The sequence below is a fragment of the Eublepharis macularius genome, chromosome 2 (genome assembly GCF_028583425.1).
Source record: "Eublepharis macularius isolate TG4126 chromosome 2, MPM_Emac_v1.0, whole genome shotgun sequence".
NCBI lineage: Eukaryota > Metazoa > Chordata > Lepidosauria > Squamata > Eublepharidae > Eublepharis > Eublepharis macularius.
Window position 1 is genome coordinate 45,267,987 of NC_072791.1, and position 18,256 is coordinate 45,286,242.

An 18,256-nucleotide genomic window follows, 5' to 3' on the forward strand; every position below is an offset into this window, starting at 1 on the left:
CACCAAATTATGACTTGGATTCAGTAGATATTTCTAAAGAAGAGTGGGGCAATTTTTGCTGAATCTCCCTCCTGTTACAAACCTCTAACTTCCCCCCTCATGCCTATCGTAGGGGGCTCACCTGTCCTGTAGGAAAGAAAAGGGGGTATTTTGGACTGCAGAGAGGGAAAGAAGTCCACTCCACAGAAGGAAATTTATTTCATCTGTAGAAATTACCAGTGAGTCCAAGCATTTATGTTAATTTTGAATATACAGAATTCCTTAAAATCCCTTGTCTATATAAAGAATTGGGCACCCTTTCTATGACCTCCCTACCCACCCAGTTGTGTAGTCGTAAATCTGGGTAGCAGGTTAAGAATGAGATTTTAGTGTCTAGCCATACATAAATTGGAACAAAGCTGAGGCTGCAGGAAGAGGCTTTAGGCTAAGCCCTGTCCTAAGGATTTACAGCACAGCTCAGAAAAGTTTCCAGGTGACTGAGATGATCATGCTCAGCATGACCCTTAGTTACGAGGCATAGTAACTGACATGTTAGATGGCAGGCCATGCCAGGAGAATAATTCAGTCATTCACATACTGCAGGAAACTCCATATAGCTTGAAGGACAATAAGAAATCCATCTGAGTGTACAGACTGGGAACTCCCTGTTGATGTGCCACTGATCTATGTCATATTTTGATGAGAACAGAGTTTCAGGGGAAAATAAGCATCTGCCAAAGTACATCTGACTGCTTTATTAAAGGAAGATTCTGCCCTTAACAAAAAAAAAATTGCACAGTTGTGAACAAACCGCAACCAAGAAAAAGGCACAGGAAAGAGTTCACCAATTTGAGATGCAATCCATACTGTGTTTAGGTCAATGGCAATTCATCTGAATGTGTTAAAACTGGACGCTTAGCAAAAGCAATGAGGGTTCACACTGATATGTCAAGCCTCAAAGAAAGGATAATTGAGAAGATATGAGGGTTCATATAATGAATTCAGTTCCACACAGGATACCAGTCGTTCACACTGATGCCACATAGCTGAGAAGTGAACCAGCTACCATCAATAAAGGGTAGAAATTTATTTTTAATTCTATCTTATCTTTTTCCTATGGTTCAAGCCTGAATAGTATTTCTAGAAAACTGGACCTTGAAAAATACAAATGAAGGAATAAAATCCTTCCCATGGATTCTACCTCTTGCACCTGCAATTATAGAAAAAAACTGTTTTGCAAGATCCTACGGGTAAGTAACAACTGGAGCTAATCCTGGAAGATGCATTGTTTCAATGACAAAAGTATATGCTTTGACTTACTCTGGCCCTTCCACCTCTACATCTTCCTCTGAAGACGAGCCCGTTTCTTCCAAGTCCCGAGCCATCCCCACTGGCATTGCCTGTACACGTTTTCATAGAGCCCAAAAGCAGTGGCCTTTCAAAGATTTCCCTGAAGAATTAGTTGATCTAGCCAATCCAGTTTTCTATGGACAAAACAAGACAAAAACTGAGCAAAGAACTCTGACATGCAAAGCAATCCTGCAGTGCTTCTGCCTAGTGGATAGCAATCAATTTGCTTACTATAGTGAGTGTGCTAAATTTCATTATATAAAATCCAAGTATAAATCCACTCTCTACTCGGATGTTTACTACGTTGCCTTGGTCAAATCACTCTCTCATAAGAGTGTCATGAGGAAAAACTGAAATATGCTACCCTGAGCAAGAATGGCAAGATATACATGTGAAGAAATAACAGTGGTCTCTTAAGCCACATCTGCACAGGAGCTTCTCACAAAAACTGGAGCCGCAAAGGTGTCCCTTCTCCAAATTAGTGCATTGCTAGTGTAATTTCCAGAGATCACATCACTTGGCATCACAATCTGTGCTTTAGAACAGTATGTACATGCATAATTTAAAACAGAGAAACAACAGGTTGTAGCAGTTTTATTACGCTCAATCTTTCACCTGCCCTCCTCCACTCCAAACTGCTTCGTCCCTCCGGTTTTCTCCAGGCATGACTTATTTCTAGTCTCTGAACCCAGTTAAGAGAAAAGTAGTTGAGGGGAGGGCAGTCTGGGGGCAGTGAAAACAGGTGGAGGAAGGGCTCAATTTCTTCTTCCTGAGCACATCCCATCCTCTCTACCAGAAGCTGCCACTACTTCCAATCTGACCAAATCCAAAGTGGAACCCTACAACTGAGAGAAAATGTAAAGAACAATTATGACTTGTAATAAGGTATTTATAAATAGATGAAGCACAAAGTGCTAAGTGCTATTTCATATACATACAATATAAATACAATACTACACAATAAATATCTAAAAGTCCTACAAACATCCACAATCCATAACAAATATAATTAAACAGACGGCCAACAAGGTTCATTCATGGTGATGTGAAAAATCAGACCGAGTTTGTTGTAGATTCTTTCTTTCTTCTCTCGCTGTAGGTGCATAGGGACAAGTTGTTACTGAAGGAAACAAATACTACAGTAGGTAAGTGTCCACAAAAATTACATTAACCATTTGTTTCTCTCCTTTATTGCAGGTGGAGCTGGAACCAGGGGAAAAGATTTCCCCCCCACAATCCCAACAAGGGGCCAGCTTGAACTTTTTGTTTCAGTAGGACAACTTCATCAGGGGTCGTTAATGCATCTGTAATGAAACAGGTACTATAATAAACTTTTTGTATCAACAACAGAGTGTCCCTATATTGTATATTCAATAGTAACTCGCCCACTGGCACACATGAGATCTCCTGTGTGTCAGAGTTCAGCACACTCCGTGCTCACATCTCAACAGTGCTCTCCCAAGAGGGGGACGATACCGTGAATTTAAAGGTACCAACACTGTGTTGACATGTAATGAAATGTTCAACTAGGGGAGCTTCCATTGTTTGTTGCAGTCAAAGATGTTTCAGATAAACTGCAAAAAACTTTACTGTAGAAGGAAGCATTCTGGATTCGTTACTTGAAAAGTCTGAAACCAAATGGGTTGAATGATGAACTTTCCTTACTTATTTTCTGTAAGTCTGTAATATGACTTGTATGTACCTTTAAATCTCCCTCTCGTGTGTATAGAGAGAAAAGAAAGAAAGAATCTACAACAAATGCTCAGTCTGATTTTTCATTCCACCATGAATGGACTTTGTTGGCCATCAGTTTAATCATATTTATTATGGACTGCGGATGTTTGTAGGACATTTAGATATTTATTGTGTAGTATTACATTTATATTGTATGTATATAAAATAGCACTTCATCTATTTATAAATACCTTATTACAAGTCATAACTGTTCCTTACATTTTCTCTCGGTTGTGGGGTTCCACTTTGGACTTGGTCTGTCTGATCGGGAGAGCTTCTTTGTCTATTGCACTACTTCCAATCTGATCAGTGGCACCTCATGTTCTAATACATTTGATAGCAACAGATACATCTATGGCAGATCTAACCACCCACAGACTTCACAGAGTGGAGCTTTCCCATATACCCTCCTGCTATAGCCCATGAAGCCCCCTCAAATGCTGTTCCTGGGAGTCAGCAGTTCTTTAGGACAACGTAGCGGCAGGGATCTGTAGTGGGAGGGGATAATCAGCAGAAATCACTACCCTCTCTTCCTGCACATAGAAATGCCATTCTGTCAGGGAAGTTCCATGGTTGGATTCAAGCCTCTGTGCCTAATCCAGCCACAACTTGGCAGTCAAGCATGTCCTTATCAGATTTATTACATAATATACCTTTCCACGTGGTCTTACCCCACATGTTGACATGTGCCTCCTTCACCATATTCAACCCACTTCATGAGATCAGATTACATGCAATAGCATAGGTTTTAACAAGATCAGGGAAATCTCATGGTAAAGACAGTGCTATTCCCACCAAGACACTAAAACAAAATGCAAATAGTTCAACTCGAGTCATGGCTGCATTCACATATTGTTGGATACTGTACTGTCCTTGCTCTAGAGCAGTTATTTGCTATCTTATCCACATAGGAAAAGCCCACTGAGAACTATTGCTAAAGCACAACAAAAAGTCAGTATCCAGTAACATGTGGAAGCAGCCTCGTTCTGTTCAGCAGTGTCTCTTCATTCAACCAGGTGCCTGAAGTCTTCCCTCCTCTTGAAATCAAAGGGCAATCAACCCCCTTCTGTACCACGAAACATTTTTAAATTAATTAATTTAAGGCACTGCCATGCCGCTTTTCTCCCCAAGGAGTTTCCCGGTGACAGCCATTGAATTTTGACTGCACCAGGCTAAATATCGAGAAGCACAGGAAGAGGGAAAGACCAGCAGCTCGGGTTGCCAACCTTCAGGTGGCACCTGGATATCTCCTAGAATTCAAATGGATCTCCAGGCTTCAGAGATCAGTTCCCCTGGAGAAAATGACTGTTTTGGAAGGTGAATTCTAACGAAATGCCAGTTCTCCCCAAAGGACCCGCTTCGCCCACGCATGGGAATCCCCATTTCTTGGGGTAGTGGGGTGCCGAAGGGCACTCGCTCTGACTCGGTCTCCTCTTTAGAAAACATCTCGTGAACTTAGCGGGCTTTGCTGCTCGGACACTCGACCCCCTGACCAGGCCTTGACCTCCTGAAAGGGTCCCTGGCTGCATCGAGAAAGCTCGACAAGCCCTGGGGAGGGAGGCCGGGAAGAGGCACGAGAAGCCGCCTCACATGAAGCGCCGCGGCCGGCCCGCCTATGCGATCTGGAGCTCTTCCGAAGCAGGCTCCGCAGAGCCCACGCTCCTATTCCCTCCGTGCCATACCTGCTGCTTCATCTCCCTTTGAGGCCCGGTGACGGCGGTTCCTGCCGGCGCTTCTCCTGTTACTACAACAACCGAGAAGCAACCGCCCCTCCCTCCTTCAAGACGCCTCTACGCAAGCGCCACCACACCCGATCCCCCCGCGCCTGCGCAATCACAGCCCACCCATTCCCCCGTCGGCCGCCTTTTTGCCTCTTCCAACATAGCACCATGAACGAATCGCACTGGACTCAGGAAACCGAGGCACGAACTCCTCCTCGCTCATCGAAGCTTACGTCACAACGCCTTGGAAAGGATCAGGGCGTTTGATTGGCACGAGCGACGACCCACCCCCGTGGCGCGGAGGAGAGGACTAGAGATGGACGTCCAATCAGAAGAGAAGCCGCGCTTGACTGGCGGCTGCGCTGCGAGGGGCGGGGTTGCTGCTCCTCGGGCCGGAGACCGCTGAAGAAGCTGCTGCGTCCGAAGAGCAGGTAGAACGATGCGGGAGTGGGAGCGTCTTTAAGGGGCGCGATGTGACGGGATGACTCTGGAGCCAGGCAGTGGGTGGCTGCGGGGCAGGAGCTGAATAGGAGAGAGATCTCTTGGGGAGGATGGAGTTATTTGAGCAGGTGTTTAACCTAAGGACATCAGTAGGAAAATGCCAGTGGTGAACAGGGGAGAATGCAGTAATTGGTTCTTCTGCAGGTAAAGGGTTTAGAATGCGATTGGGGTGATTGACATGCAATTGACTGACTGACTGACTGCTCTGGGTTGACATGTAAACCAGTCCTTACCCAGAGGGAAGTCCACTGAGGCTTACTCCCACGTAAATTGAACCAAGATTGCAGCCTATGATGGTTTATTCACTGATCGTCTTTGGAAACATCATCCTTTATGCCCATATCTTTGTGGATGTTATGCGTGGGATTTCTACCCTTGTTTTTATTAAGGGATGTTGTGTAATGAACTGGGGATCCTTAGGGCAAGCTGTGCCTATAAAGGTTTTAGGAAGAAATGTTGCAAAATGTAGGGGAAGGGGGGTGCATATGAATTATGATGTATGAGGGTAGCACGAATTCTAGACATTACCTTTGTTCCTATGAGCAGGTTTCGTGCCACTGCAAGATGAGCCGATTTCTGAATGTTCTCCGTAGCTGGCTAGTTATGGTGTCCATCATTGCCATGGGGAACACAATACAAAGCTTCAGAGATCACAGCTTCCTCTCTGAGAAACTGTACACTGGCAAACCAAGCCTTGGTAAGGTGCGCAGGTTGTCATATTTGCACTGCTGGAAGTATTGGAATCTTTACTTTCTGCACTGTATCTTGCCTTGATCTCTAAAAATGCTTATTTCAATTTCAAATGTCTTCCTCAGTGTTGTTCTCTTTTTGCCTGATACCTGCTCACTGAAACACAAAAAGTAGCCAGCATTATTTCTCCTTTGCCAATGACAACTAAAGGCTACTTCATGCATTACAGACATAGCTGGCAAACCATAGTCATTTCAGTGCTATGACCTTCTTATGCCAGCCAGCTGCACATGGAATTGAAATGAGAGTTCCACACTGTACTTAATATAAAAATATGGCAAGATCATACTATAGATTGTTTGTCCACCTTTCTCACTGAGACTCAAGGTGGATTACATATGGCTGGGACATCCAGTGAACAATACAACAGGGTTTGGAATTGCAGAAAAAATTGAAAAATAGACAAAAATCTGATACAGAGCTAAAACAATGCTGAAGCAAAGCATAAGCAAGAACATACATGTTCAGGAAAAATAAACAGAAGTTTTGTGGCACTTTAATAGCTACCACAAATGTCCCACTTCTCCCAGCAATTCTCCATTTAAATTGTTGCTTCTGCTGCTCCATGTATAATTATTTCCTTTTCATTCTCCAAGTCATTCTTGAATAGATCTTTAATCAGTTCATTTTCTTGGGGTATTAAAATCTTTAATTACTAATTTTCTGTGTAAATAAATAATTATATATGGCAGAAGATATAAAACACAAAATATTTCTTCCCAACACCCTCTTCATACATTTTTTTTAAAATACACTTTCTATAAGATGCGATAATACTTATGTTAGGATACATTTATATTCAACATTTTCATAACTAATCTATTTTGCAACTATATTGTTGGTTTTATCATTGCTACATAGTCAATACTACATACTTTCACCTTCTACTTAGCTGAGATAACTTTTAACAAATGGATACTATATCAAAATATATAGGGAATCTAAATTCATAGGGAATCTAAATTTTAATATATTCTGCAATTTTCCATGTATTTCCTTCCAATATTTTTGCCCTTTTGCAAGTCCACCACATATAAAAGGTTCCATCTATATATTGATATTTCCAACATTTTCCTTTGTAATTTTTATCTACTTTCTCAATATCCTTTGGAATAACATACCATCTGCAAAACATTTTATACCAGTTTTCTCTTAACACCAGGCTGGTTATGAACTTAATTCCTTTTTCTCTTAACCGTTCCCATTGGTGCATAGGTATTTGCTCTCTAAACTTCAGCATTCATTTAATCATACTTTTTCCCACTTCTTCTGTTTGTAACTGAAGTAATAGCTTATATATCCATCATAATAAGTTACCTTTTTGTTTTGTAATCAGCTGTTTTATCTCTCTTAAAGCTCCGCCATCCATGTTAGTAATCTTCTTTAATCTTGAATTTTTTTTCCATCTGGATAGATCTGTTAGTAATAGGTCTTCTGATAATTGTTTTTAAAAAGATTACAATTTTGTCCAGTCACATTTATCCATCGATATTTAATATAATCAGTAGCTACTATGCATTCTGTACTGTTTATATTCTTGTTGCATTAAAAATCTCATTTTTTTTCTTCTTCCTCTTAATTTTATATCCTGAAAAGGGTCCCTATTCTTCAATATGTTCCATTACATACTACAGAGATTTTTGTAGATCCAAAACTGTTAAAAACCATATCATCTGAATATCTTTTCATTTTAAATTCTGTATCCTCCACTTTTATCCTTTTAATCCTTATATCTTATCTGATCTTTGTGGCCAAAGTCTTCATTGCTAATATAAACAATAGAGGTAAAGGAGGACAGCCCTGGCATGTTCCTTTTTCAATCAAAATTGCTTCTATTAATTTTCCATTTATTAAAATCTTTGCTTTTTGGTTCAAGGCTATACCTCGCATCCAGTTCCAAAATTCCAGGTCACAGTCCATATTCTGAAGTACATTCAGTAAAAAAGGCCATGTTAAATTGTCAAATACTTTCTCTGCTTCTAAAAATAAGAATGCTGCTTTCTTTTTTTCTTATTCATGATTTTTTTTCTTATTCATGAATTATTCATCTATTATAAATCATATATTGTCTTTCATGTACCTCTTTCATACAAAGCCTATTTGATCATTATATATTAGATTTGGTATGCATTTTCTTAATCTTTTTGCCACTATTGTAGCAAATATTTAATAATCTACATTCAGTAAAGAAATAGGTCTGTATGACTGTAATAGCGTTGCATCACTGCCTTCTTTATATATTAATGTTATAAATGCGTCTTGCCACATTGGAGGTATTGTCTTCCCTTCTTTTATCTTATTCGTAACTTTTTGTAATGGAATCATTAAAACTTCCTCAAAATGTTTATAATACATTGCTGTCAACCCATCTGGGCCTGGTGCTCTACCCTTTTTCATACTTTTTATCACCTGGGAAATTTCTTTAATTGTTATTGTTTGGTTTTAAATTTTTTGTATGTTCGGGTGTAATTGGGATATCTTTTAAATATTCTCTTATTCCACTTTCTGAAATAGACTTCTTTTTATATAATCCTGAAAAAACCTTAATAAATTGTTCTTGTATTTCTTTTTCTGCATAAGTAAGTTGATCTCCTTTATATTGGTATGACTCTTCTTTCTTTCTCCTTCCTGAGACAGTACACCAGATATCTGCCAGGTTTGTTAGCGTGTTCAAAATGTCTTTGTTTTAAAAATGTTAATTTGTTTCTGTCTCTCTTCCATTTCTAACAATATCTAACGAGTTTTTTAATTGTCCAATTTTTACTAATATGTTTTGTCAGGATTTTGTGTGTATGTTCTTGCTCCAATCTCTGGTTTTTTTCTGTTAATATCTTAGTTTGTTCTGTGTTTTGTCTTTTCTTCTTGACAGCAACTGCTAATAAAGTTCCTCTAATAAAGGCTTTGCTTGTTTCCCAAATTATATCTGAGGATATTCCTTTTGTATGATTTATTTTTTTAAAATTCTTCCAGATCTTTTTTACACTTATTTATTACATCTTCTTGTAATAAAAGAGCAACATTTAATCTCCATCTCCCTCTTGGTTTTCTGTTCCATTGCTAAACTATCTCTATAGGGTTATGATCTGCAAATGTTTTCCGCTGAATCTCTGCTTAATCTAAATTCATTGTTAAACTTCTTGGTATCTGTATCCAACACATGTCTATTCGTGAATATGTTCAATGTCGATCAGAAAAAATGTAAAATCTGTCTTTTGGTTGTTTAGTCCTCCAGGCATCTTCTAACTTCAACATGTCCAAATATAGGAATACATTTTTCGGTAATTTCCCATTTTTAACATTTCTGGATATGTCCCTCTTTGGATCTAAAACTCCATCCATGTCTCAAAAAACATTTCTTCATTTTGGAATTCTAGCATACTTTGAAAGAAATTCTCAAAAAAATTAACTTTAGCATTGTTTGGCTCACATATTGTTGCTAACACACACGCACACACTTTGCCTTCTAGGAGTTTCATTTTTAAAATTAAATATCTTCCCTCAGGATCTCTTAATTCTTCTGTTACTTCTAGTTGTGGCTTATTTATATAAATAGCTACCCCGCGCTTTTTGTTTTGTTGCTGAAGCAAGATATACTTTACCTAACTTTTTATGGTTTAAGATATGCTCATATTTCTTCTTTATGTGGGTTTCTTGCAGGCAAAAAATACCTGCATTTTGCTTTTTAAGTAGTGTATTTCGTAGGAGAGTTCAGTCCATTAATATTAACTGATACTATTTATACTTTATCAATTTTGTCCCAAAATTAATACCACTGCCGTTTCTTCTCCTGGACTCTTAAATAAACTTTACTTTAAATTGCTTAAAGATTTTCCTTCCGTTTCTCTGTGTCGATCCTCCGCTTGCAGTTCTTCAGCCAATAGCTTGGCTTGTTCTTCTGCTTTGGTTACTTTCCTTCCTACTTGATAAGTATATCTCTATTGCAAACGGTATTTTCCAGTGGTATTTTATTTCCTTTTCTTGTAGGATCTTTCTCAGAAAGTCAAAATCTTTTCTTTTCCTTAACACACATGTTGGTAAGTCCTGAAAGATCTGCACTAATATTATTTTTTGAAATGCCGTAAGTGTGCAAATACAGTAATAAAAGTGAACAGTCTGCAAAGAGAAAAAAATTGTTGTGTGTGTCCTCCATGTAGCACCAATTAAGATTACATGGAGTGAACAAGAAGAAATTAATTGAAGTGAGAAATGGAGATGAATTTAAAACAAGAGGGAATTTATTTCATCATTTATATATGAGATGGAGAGCAGGAACCCATTGTTACTGATCAGAGCATGTACATGCTCTGAAAATGAATGTATCCACCACATGGATAGCAGTCTCTATTTGCCCCTATACTTTATAGCCCCCTTCTAGGGCCTCCAAATCTTCCAAGAAAATTTGCAAGACTGGTACTAAACTCCATGACAGAGAAAAATAAGTGGATGCACAATTCCCATTTATTTCAAAATACTCATTTTGTTATATTTTCCCCATCTCAGGAATCTCATGTGACACACTGTGGGAATTATTGTGTTATTTAAGGGTCTGACAAATCCTGCCACATCAGAAGCTCAGGACCTTTCCAGACATTATGGCTTACTTAGAAGTAATGTGCAGCTGTCACTGAACAGCCCAGGTGACATCATTTCCGCAAGAGTTCCCATTGAAGGGAATCACTCTTCAGCAACATTCAGGCCACATACCAGAATTGTTACAAAACTTAAATTCTTTCCCCCTAGCAAGCACGGGTGTTTGGATGTTTTCCTAAGATGAGGCCTGTCTTAGACAGCTATTGGGCACATAATCGCTAGACACATTGCAAGTTCCTTCTTACCATTTTTAGTCTAGTGCTAACTATCCTAGCCACACTCCCAAAGATGGTACCCTTATTACCAACAGCTCAAAGGCTGTACCACTTGTGGTGGTGTTTCTTTAAATGCCATTCTTCCTACCTACTTAAATTCTGCATAGAAAGCAATCTTGCTAGTGTTGGCTAAGCATTTGTAAAGATCCATTGATCTTGTAGACTTTATGTCCTGTTCATGCCTGCAGTCTTGCTTTATTTTCTGGAGAGGGAAGAGATCAGAAAAGAAGGTGCTTTGATTCCATATTTGTTTTCTCTGCACAGTAAATGGCCTCCAGGCTCGGACCTTTGGAATCTGGACCCTGCTGTCATCTGTGATTCGCTGCTACTGTGCCATTGATATCCGCAATAAGACGTATGTAAAATGGATGCTGAAAGGGAACAGAGCCTTGCCTCTCCCCACCCCCATTATGTACATACACCTGCCATGATAATTCTTTAATATTCCCTACAGGCAAATGCAAGCAACCCTTGTTTCCTAAACTCTCCTACCCAGTAGTTTCTGGAAAGGGTAGCAACTATTATTATCCTGAAATGCTTTGTTAACATAATGGACGAATAGGAAGGAAGGTTTATCTATATGTATATCCTATTCCCACCCACCCCCTGACAGGGCCCAAAATAGTTTACAACATTAATTCTCCCCTCTTCCATTTGATGCCATTTGAGGTAGGTAAGGCTGAAAGAGAGTGACTAGCCCAAGGTTACCCAGCAAACTTTCATGGCAGAGATGTAGCTAGTTATTTTAAATTATGGTATGTCTTTAATATGTGGTCGGGAATCACTAAAGTAGATTCTCCTTCCTTCTCCAGCAGATAGCAAGGCAGATATTAGTTTGGGTAGTTAGGAAACCAGATAACAATTTTGCACCCGGTTTTAACAAGGTTTATGGAATATTGATTCCATTCATGGGTTTGCAGTGGTTTCCAAAAAGAGTGTGCACGAACAGGCCAAACTTGCATTTTCATTTAACTCAGCTAGAATCATAGGGTTGGAAGGGATCTCTAGAGTCATCTAGTCCAACCCCTTGCACAATGCAGGAAATTCACAAATACCTCCCACACACACACACACTCTCTCGCTCTCTCTATGCCCAGAAGATGGCAAAACACCATCAGGATCCCTAGCCAAACTTGCTGGGGAAAATTGCTACCTGACCCCAAGCTGGTGATCCTTGGGCATGTAAGAAGGAGCCATGAGAACTAAGCATTGATGTAACCCTTCCTGCCCTCCCTCTCATGATCTTGCAAGGTTCACAGAATAAGCATTGCTGTCAGATGGCCATCTAGCATGTGCTTAAAAACCTCCAAAGGAGAGCCCACCACCTCCCAAGGAAGCTTGTTCCACTGAGGGATTGCTCTGTCAGGACGTTCTTCCTAATGTTTAGCCAGAAACTTTTTTGATTTAATTTCAACTCATTGGTTCTGGTCTGACCTTCTGGGGCAGCAGAAAACAACTCCACACCATCCTCTATATGACAGCCCTTCAAGTACTTGAAGATGGTTATCATATATCATACCTCTCAGTGATGGTTATCATATCACCTCTCCAAGCTAAACAGACCAAGCTCCTTCAACTTTCCTCATAGGACTTGATCTCCAGACCCCTCACCATCTTTGCTTCCCTCCTCTGGACATGTTCCAGCTTGTTTATATCCTTCTGAAAATGTGGTGTCCAAAACTGAACACAATACTCAGGTGAGGTCTAAGGAAAGCAGAGTATTTTGATTTGTTTTTTGGTGCTAGGGGAAGAGAACTGCAAGAAGGCTGCAAATGAGACTAGACTACTATCTCAGTATTGAACTCTAATTAAAAGGCTTCTTGTGGTAGGAGCAGGAAGCTGAAGACGGGCACTTGATGAATTAAGTCGGAAGGAATTTCAGAGTAAGAAGGAATTTCAGAGTAGCTGATAACCTTTGTTAAAGCTAATGAGAGCATGAGAGTCTTGTTGGGTAATAGAGTAAGTTAAGGTATTTGAGATCCATGAACCAGTGTGGTATAATAGTTAAGAATACCCAAGTTCAAATCCCCTCTCTGCCATGGAAGCTTGCTGGGTAACCACTCACTCACACTCAGCCCTACCTACCTCACAAAGTTGTTGTAAGGATAAAATAAAGGAGAACAGGACAATTTGCCCCTCATTGGGGGAAAAGATGGGGGTATGAATGAAGTAAATAATTAAAATAAAAATGTAGACAATATACCTGCTCCAATTTCATTAACCAAAGCTTTCTGTAAACTAAAAAAATAATTTTTAGACTGTCTTCTGTTCTGGGCATCTTTTAAAGTCTTCCCTCCCTCATAAACCTTCACATGTCCCTTATTTTCTCACTGCTATTCGATATCCACATGTTCACAATACTTGGGCTATCTTGCAATAGAATGCCTCCCTTTTCTGCTGTCAGCTGAAGTATGTCAGAAACTGATTGATGCTGCAATCTTATGGATCCTTCCCAGGAGTTCAGTGGGACTTACTTTGGGGTAAATATCCTTAGGGCAGTACTACAAATGTAAGCACACTTAGCTGGAAGTAAATCTTACTGAGACGTGGGAGTGAATATGCTAGAAGATTGGTGTTTCTTCTCTCGGAAATAAGTTTATACCTCTTCAGACATGCAAAAGTAAATTGTTTCTGTTTCTTATATAGTTCTAGGGTCTCTCTAGCCTAATATGTACTGTGTGAGAATCTGGTATAGGATTTGTACACAGCACTAAGAATGGAGTCCAGTGTTAGAGGTCAGAGCTTTGGTATAGTGCACCAACTTCCTCTCCTGTGTCCTTGTTGCTCTGTTCCTGTAGCCTTCCCTGATTGCTCTTCCCACCTTTTCTTTCTTCCCCTGCCCCAGTCCTTGCTAAAACATCCCCATTTATACAAAATCATCACACTTGATGAGGGAGAAGTCTCACATGTAAGGCAATCCTATGCAAATACATAAATTGTGGCTGTGTAGCAGCATCTAGGCATTTTTGACCTCAAATCTGGATCCAGAGGGAATCCAAACACACAAAACCATCAGCCCCAGCAGATTTTTGAAATATATTTTTAATTTTAAACCTTCATTCTCTAATATACTTAAAAATACAACCTTAAATTTTGCTTCTTTACAAAGTAAAACAACTTCAAAAGGACAGGTTATGCTTTCAAAATGCCAGTTGCCTTAAAAGTTATTTACAATTCAAACAGTCAATCCTTCCAACAGACTTAAGTAAAATGTAGCTATTTCTTACTCAGTAGCAATTGTGCTACTTCAAAAGCATTGTGCTGTCCCCAATGCTCCTCTGTGCATTTGGACAGGCACAATTAACTGGAGCTTAGCTCAGGATTCTGTTCCAAATCCATCAGCAAATTCATCCTTCAGCTCTGCTGGCTCAACAGGAGTAATGTGTGAAAAGCCACAAACTGCTTATTTTTTATCACTGAAGTTGGCCGCTTCGACTCCATTACCCAGAGTGGCAAGGAACTGCATGCTGAGAAGGGGCTATTTGTACAGTCATTCTTCAAAGGTGAGCAATCCTCTTAAAGGAAAACCAAACATCCAAAAAAATCTGTTTCCTTCCCCAGAGCTTTGCAGTGGAAAATGGTAAATTGACAGCCCTAATAAGTACACCTTTAGCCCATGACAGGTTTTTTAAAAAAACTATAAGGCTGTGATCAGAGATTTGTAATTTGTAACTGCTGTACACCAAGTATCAAATAAGGTACAGCAGTGCTAAAGAATAATACTTTTATTTAGCTTTTCAGAGTGCACAATCATAAAAGTAAGTGGCAGATAAATAATCCAGACAAAATGAAAATAGGAAATGTAACAAGAGAAAGGCCCTATTCTCTCTTATTTTGTAGTTTTGAAGGGATCTCTAGGGTCATCTAGTCTAACCCTCTGCACAATGCAGGAAATTCCCAAATACCTCCTCCCCACACACACCCAGTGACCCTTGCTCTATGGCCAGAAGATTGCAAAACACTGTCAGGATCCCTAGCCAAACTGGCCTGGGGAAATTGCTACCTGACTCCAAGGTGGCGATCGGCCTTAGCCTGGGCATGTAAGAAGGGGCCTGAGAACTAAGCACTGATGTAACCCTTCCTGCCCTCCCACTCATGATCTGCCTAGGATCACAGAATCAGCTTTGCTGTCAAATGGCCATCTAGCCTCTGTTTTAAAACCTCCAAAGAAGAGCCCACCCCGCCCCACCCCCAAGGAAGCCTGTTCCACTGAGGAACCAAGAAGAACTATGACTCAGTGGTAGAGTACATCCTTTGGATACAGAAGGTCCCCGATTCAATTAATGCCATTGGCAGATGTTGGAAAGAGCTTTCTCTGCCCAGGAACCTCAAAAGCTGTTGCCAGTTGGAGCAGACAATACTGAGCCAGATAGAGTAATGGTCTGGGTCAGTATAAGGCAGCCTTCTATGTTCATATATTGTAAGGCAGTACCTCTCTACACTAGAGGTGGACACGAACCAAAATAGGAACCAAAGTTTGTCGTGCCAGTTCGTGTTTCGCAAACCAGCAGTTTGTCAGAGCCCATTTCTGACGAATGCCATGAACTTTAGGCAACTTCGTTTGGTTTGTTTTTTGATTCATCACCACAGATAGCCTGGCGCCAATCAATCAGGCAACGGGGGTAGGGGCTTTCTGTAGACCTTCTGCTGCCCCAGAAGTGACATTTTCATGAACCAAATGATCCGGTTTGTGAACCAGGGCAAGTTCATGAAAGTTCATGGTTCGTGAAACACGATGAACCACAAACTGCACAGTTCAGTATTTTCCTGGTTCTACATAATAAACTCTACTCTACATAATAAACTGATGATGAGACATTCACACGTTGATGCAGTTAAAACACAGGATGGCAGGGGCAGGATTCCAATAGCTGGCTAGCCTGGTCCTAGCCCTTCTTTAAATCCTTAATAAATCTAATGCACGATCTATTCTGCCATATTGATAACTGATCTTAAAAGATATCATTTCCCACTGTTCTCTCTTTACATGGATTCATTTAAAGAGATTATGAATGTGGGTTTTAAAATGTTTGAATTAAGTTCAGCTTTCTTTTTTAAAGAGGACTGAAAATACAATTATACATTTAAAAATATTTTTATCTAGCCAAAAATTGAACAAATTGCCATTTTAGGACACAGCTGCTAATTTAGATTGTTCTATCCTTGCAGATTCTATTAATCTATTTTCAACTCATTTAGAAAATCCATTTCTTTTAAAAGCCTACTTAAGATTCTAAGGCTGCAATCCTAAGATTGCTTAATAGGGAGGAAATCTCACCGAAACTTGTTTCTTAATATATGTGCTTTGGATTGCACTGCAAGTATATTAGGAGTTTATTTAGGTTAGTATTATTCTACTATGTTATTAACAACACTTGTATTTTTCCTCAGATGTTTTAATGTACATTTTGAGGCATTTAATGGTGTTTTCCACTTTGAGAACTCATTTGCATTGAAAAGCAGACAAATTCTCAGAAAAAATTTAAAAATAGATCTGGATTAGCAGTAAGTCTAGGGACTACCTGTTCCACCTGTGGATTGTGAATGGCTGGAGCCCTTGGTCTTGCGCATTTGATGTGACCTTTGAGCAAGAGAAGATCTCTGTAGTTTCCAAGAGATGCAGAAGCCAGTCAGGAATTTGGTTTTACTCTTCTTTGCAGATGGGCTTGCTTGGTTTCTGGTTTTGCTTTCTATACTCTGCATTCCCTAGTATCATTCTGAGCAATGAGCAATAATTCTCTTTTCCTGTACTCTCTGCAGCCTCTATAACATCACACTTTTGACCTTCTTCATTGCCCTGGGCCACTTCCTCTCGGAAGTCTTTGTTTACGGCACAGCAGCTGCAACAATTGGTGTCCTGGCACCGCTTATGGTTGCAAGTAAGTACAGTTTTAACAGCCAACCTTCTTTGATGTTTTAATCATTATATTTATATGTTGCTGTTTCTCCAAAGAGTTCTTAAAAGTGTTTTACTGTATAGTCCTAAGCAGTTACCTAAGCAGTTACACCTCTCTAAGAGCTAAACTACAAAAGACGAATTACATGAGGACGCTCACGTGAAGGGAGTCAGAAAGTTAGTCGGGAAGCTGAATTTTAAAAGACAGATCAGAAGCCTCTGTCAATTTCACCTCTCTACATAGCTGCAAAAATTGCTCCTCAAAGGGTTTATTTCCTCTTCACCTCCTAGAAGGGGAAGTGAAACTGACAGAGTCTTCTGGAGATGAAGAGGAAATTAACAACCCCTCTGAGGAGAAATCTTTGCTGGCTCTGTAGAAAGGGGAAATTGAGAAAGCCTTCCAGTCTGTCTTTTAAAACTCAGCTTCCCAGCTAACATTGTGACTCCCTTCACGTGTGTGTCCTTGTGTAATTTATCTCTTGTAGTTTAGCTCTAAGCCTTAGAAGGGTGTAACTCTGCTTATGATAGCTCTGTTAGTCTTGAATGACCCTTTGAGTGATGGAGATTTGCTCAAGATCTCTAGGAAGGAGGAAATTGGACCCAGGTTTCCGCATATCCTAGTGCAACTGATCTGTCTTACAGGTGTTATAGTATTGTCACACTAAGGGGAATGTTCTCTGTTCCTTCTCATTTTCCATCTTTCTCAGGTTTCTCTATCCTAGGAATGCTTATTGGACTGCAGTACCTGGAAGTGGAAGCAGCATCACAGAATAAGAAACGGAACTGAAGTTATGGCTCCCATATACTTTGTATCTGCCTTCAAGATTACATGATCTTCAAGTGTTACATTCCTGATCTTTTCTCTTCAGTCTGTAGTCTAACAATCAGTCAGATCATTTTTGGTTTTGGACTTCTCCATCAGTCGTCTCCTCATTTTTAGTTGATTTTGACCTGAACAGGCAACACTTGATCTGTGACCAATGGCAGAACCCCAACCCTGAACAGCTGTTCCAAGCTAGATAAGGGTTTCCCAGATGGAGGCCACTGTCGTAAATGCCTTTGGCTCTGGAGGTAGAAAGGGGACCTGCCCATAATCGTGCCAAGCACAGATAATAGATTCTCCCTCTAGGGCACTTAGCAAGGGAGAAATGTAGTACTGCCAAATATCCATTGGAGATTGTTCTAGAGAGAGCATTAGCTGAACATTTCAATGGCATGCCATAAGCCTGTGCATTTGTCCATAAGCATGATTTGTAATAAACAAGGGGAAATTGTGCAATGGTGCAGCTTCTTTTTACATACTGGCAAGAATGGAAGATGTCAGATTCTCTCTTTCTTGGATTTTGCACAAGATACAATGGCTTTTTAAATTCCAAATTCCAGGGGGGGAGTCATTCTTTGCATCAATATTCAAAAACCATTTTGGTTCCTATTTTTTATTTGTGTAATAAATGTTATAT

At 39.9% G+C, this 18,256-nt stretch overlaps 2 protein-coding genes across 9 annotated transcripts in view; one reads left to right on the forward strand and one right to left on the reverse strand.

Annotated features, from left to right (window-relative positions):
• TTLL5 (tubulin tyrosine ligase like 5) overlaps positions 1-4,990 on the reverse strand; it is a 198,074-nt gene extending 193,084 nt beyond the window's left edge. For 6 of the 8 annotated variants that reach the window (XM_054970992.1, XM_054970995.1, XM_054970993.1 and 3 more), the window contains exons 1-2: positions 4,746-4,832; positions 1,300-1,463 (exon numbers count right to left, since the gene is read on the reverse strand). In XM_054970992.1, coding sequence (XP_054826967.1) covers positions 1,300-1,376 — 77 coding nt within the window. In that variant the 5' untranslated portion in view covers positions 1,377-1,463; positions 4,746-4,832. Of the gene's footprint in view, positions 1-1,299; positions 1,464-4,745; positions 4,833-4,907 lie in introns of those variants that run through there. The other 2 variants (XM_054970990.1, XM_054970997.1) reach the window with 1 other exon arrangement.
• A 139-nt stretch (positions 4,991-5,129) lies between these two features.
• ERG28 (ergosterol biosynthesis 28 homolog) lies at positions 5,130-18,075 on the forward strand. Its single transcript, XM_054971000.1, has 5 exons — positions 5,130-5,215; positions 5,832-5,982; positions 11,165-11,255; positions 16,661-16,779; positions 17,504-18,075. Exons 2-5 carry the CDS (start codon positions 5,850-5,852, stop codon positions 17,581-17,583), a joined length of 423 nt encoding a protein of 140 aa, XP_054826975.1. The 5' UTR covers positions 5,130-5,215; positions 5,832-5,849; the 3' UTR covers positions 17,584-18,075.
• The last annotated feature ends 181 nt before the right edge of the window (positions 18,076-18,256 follow it).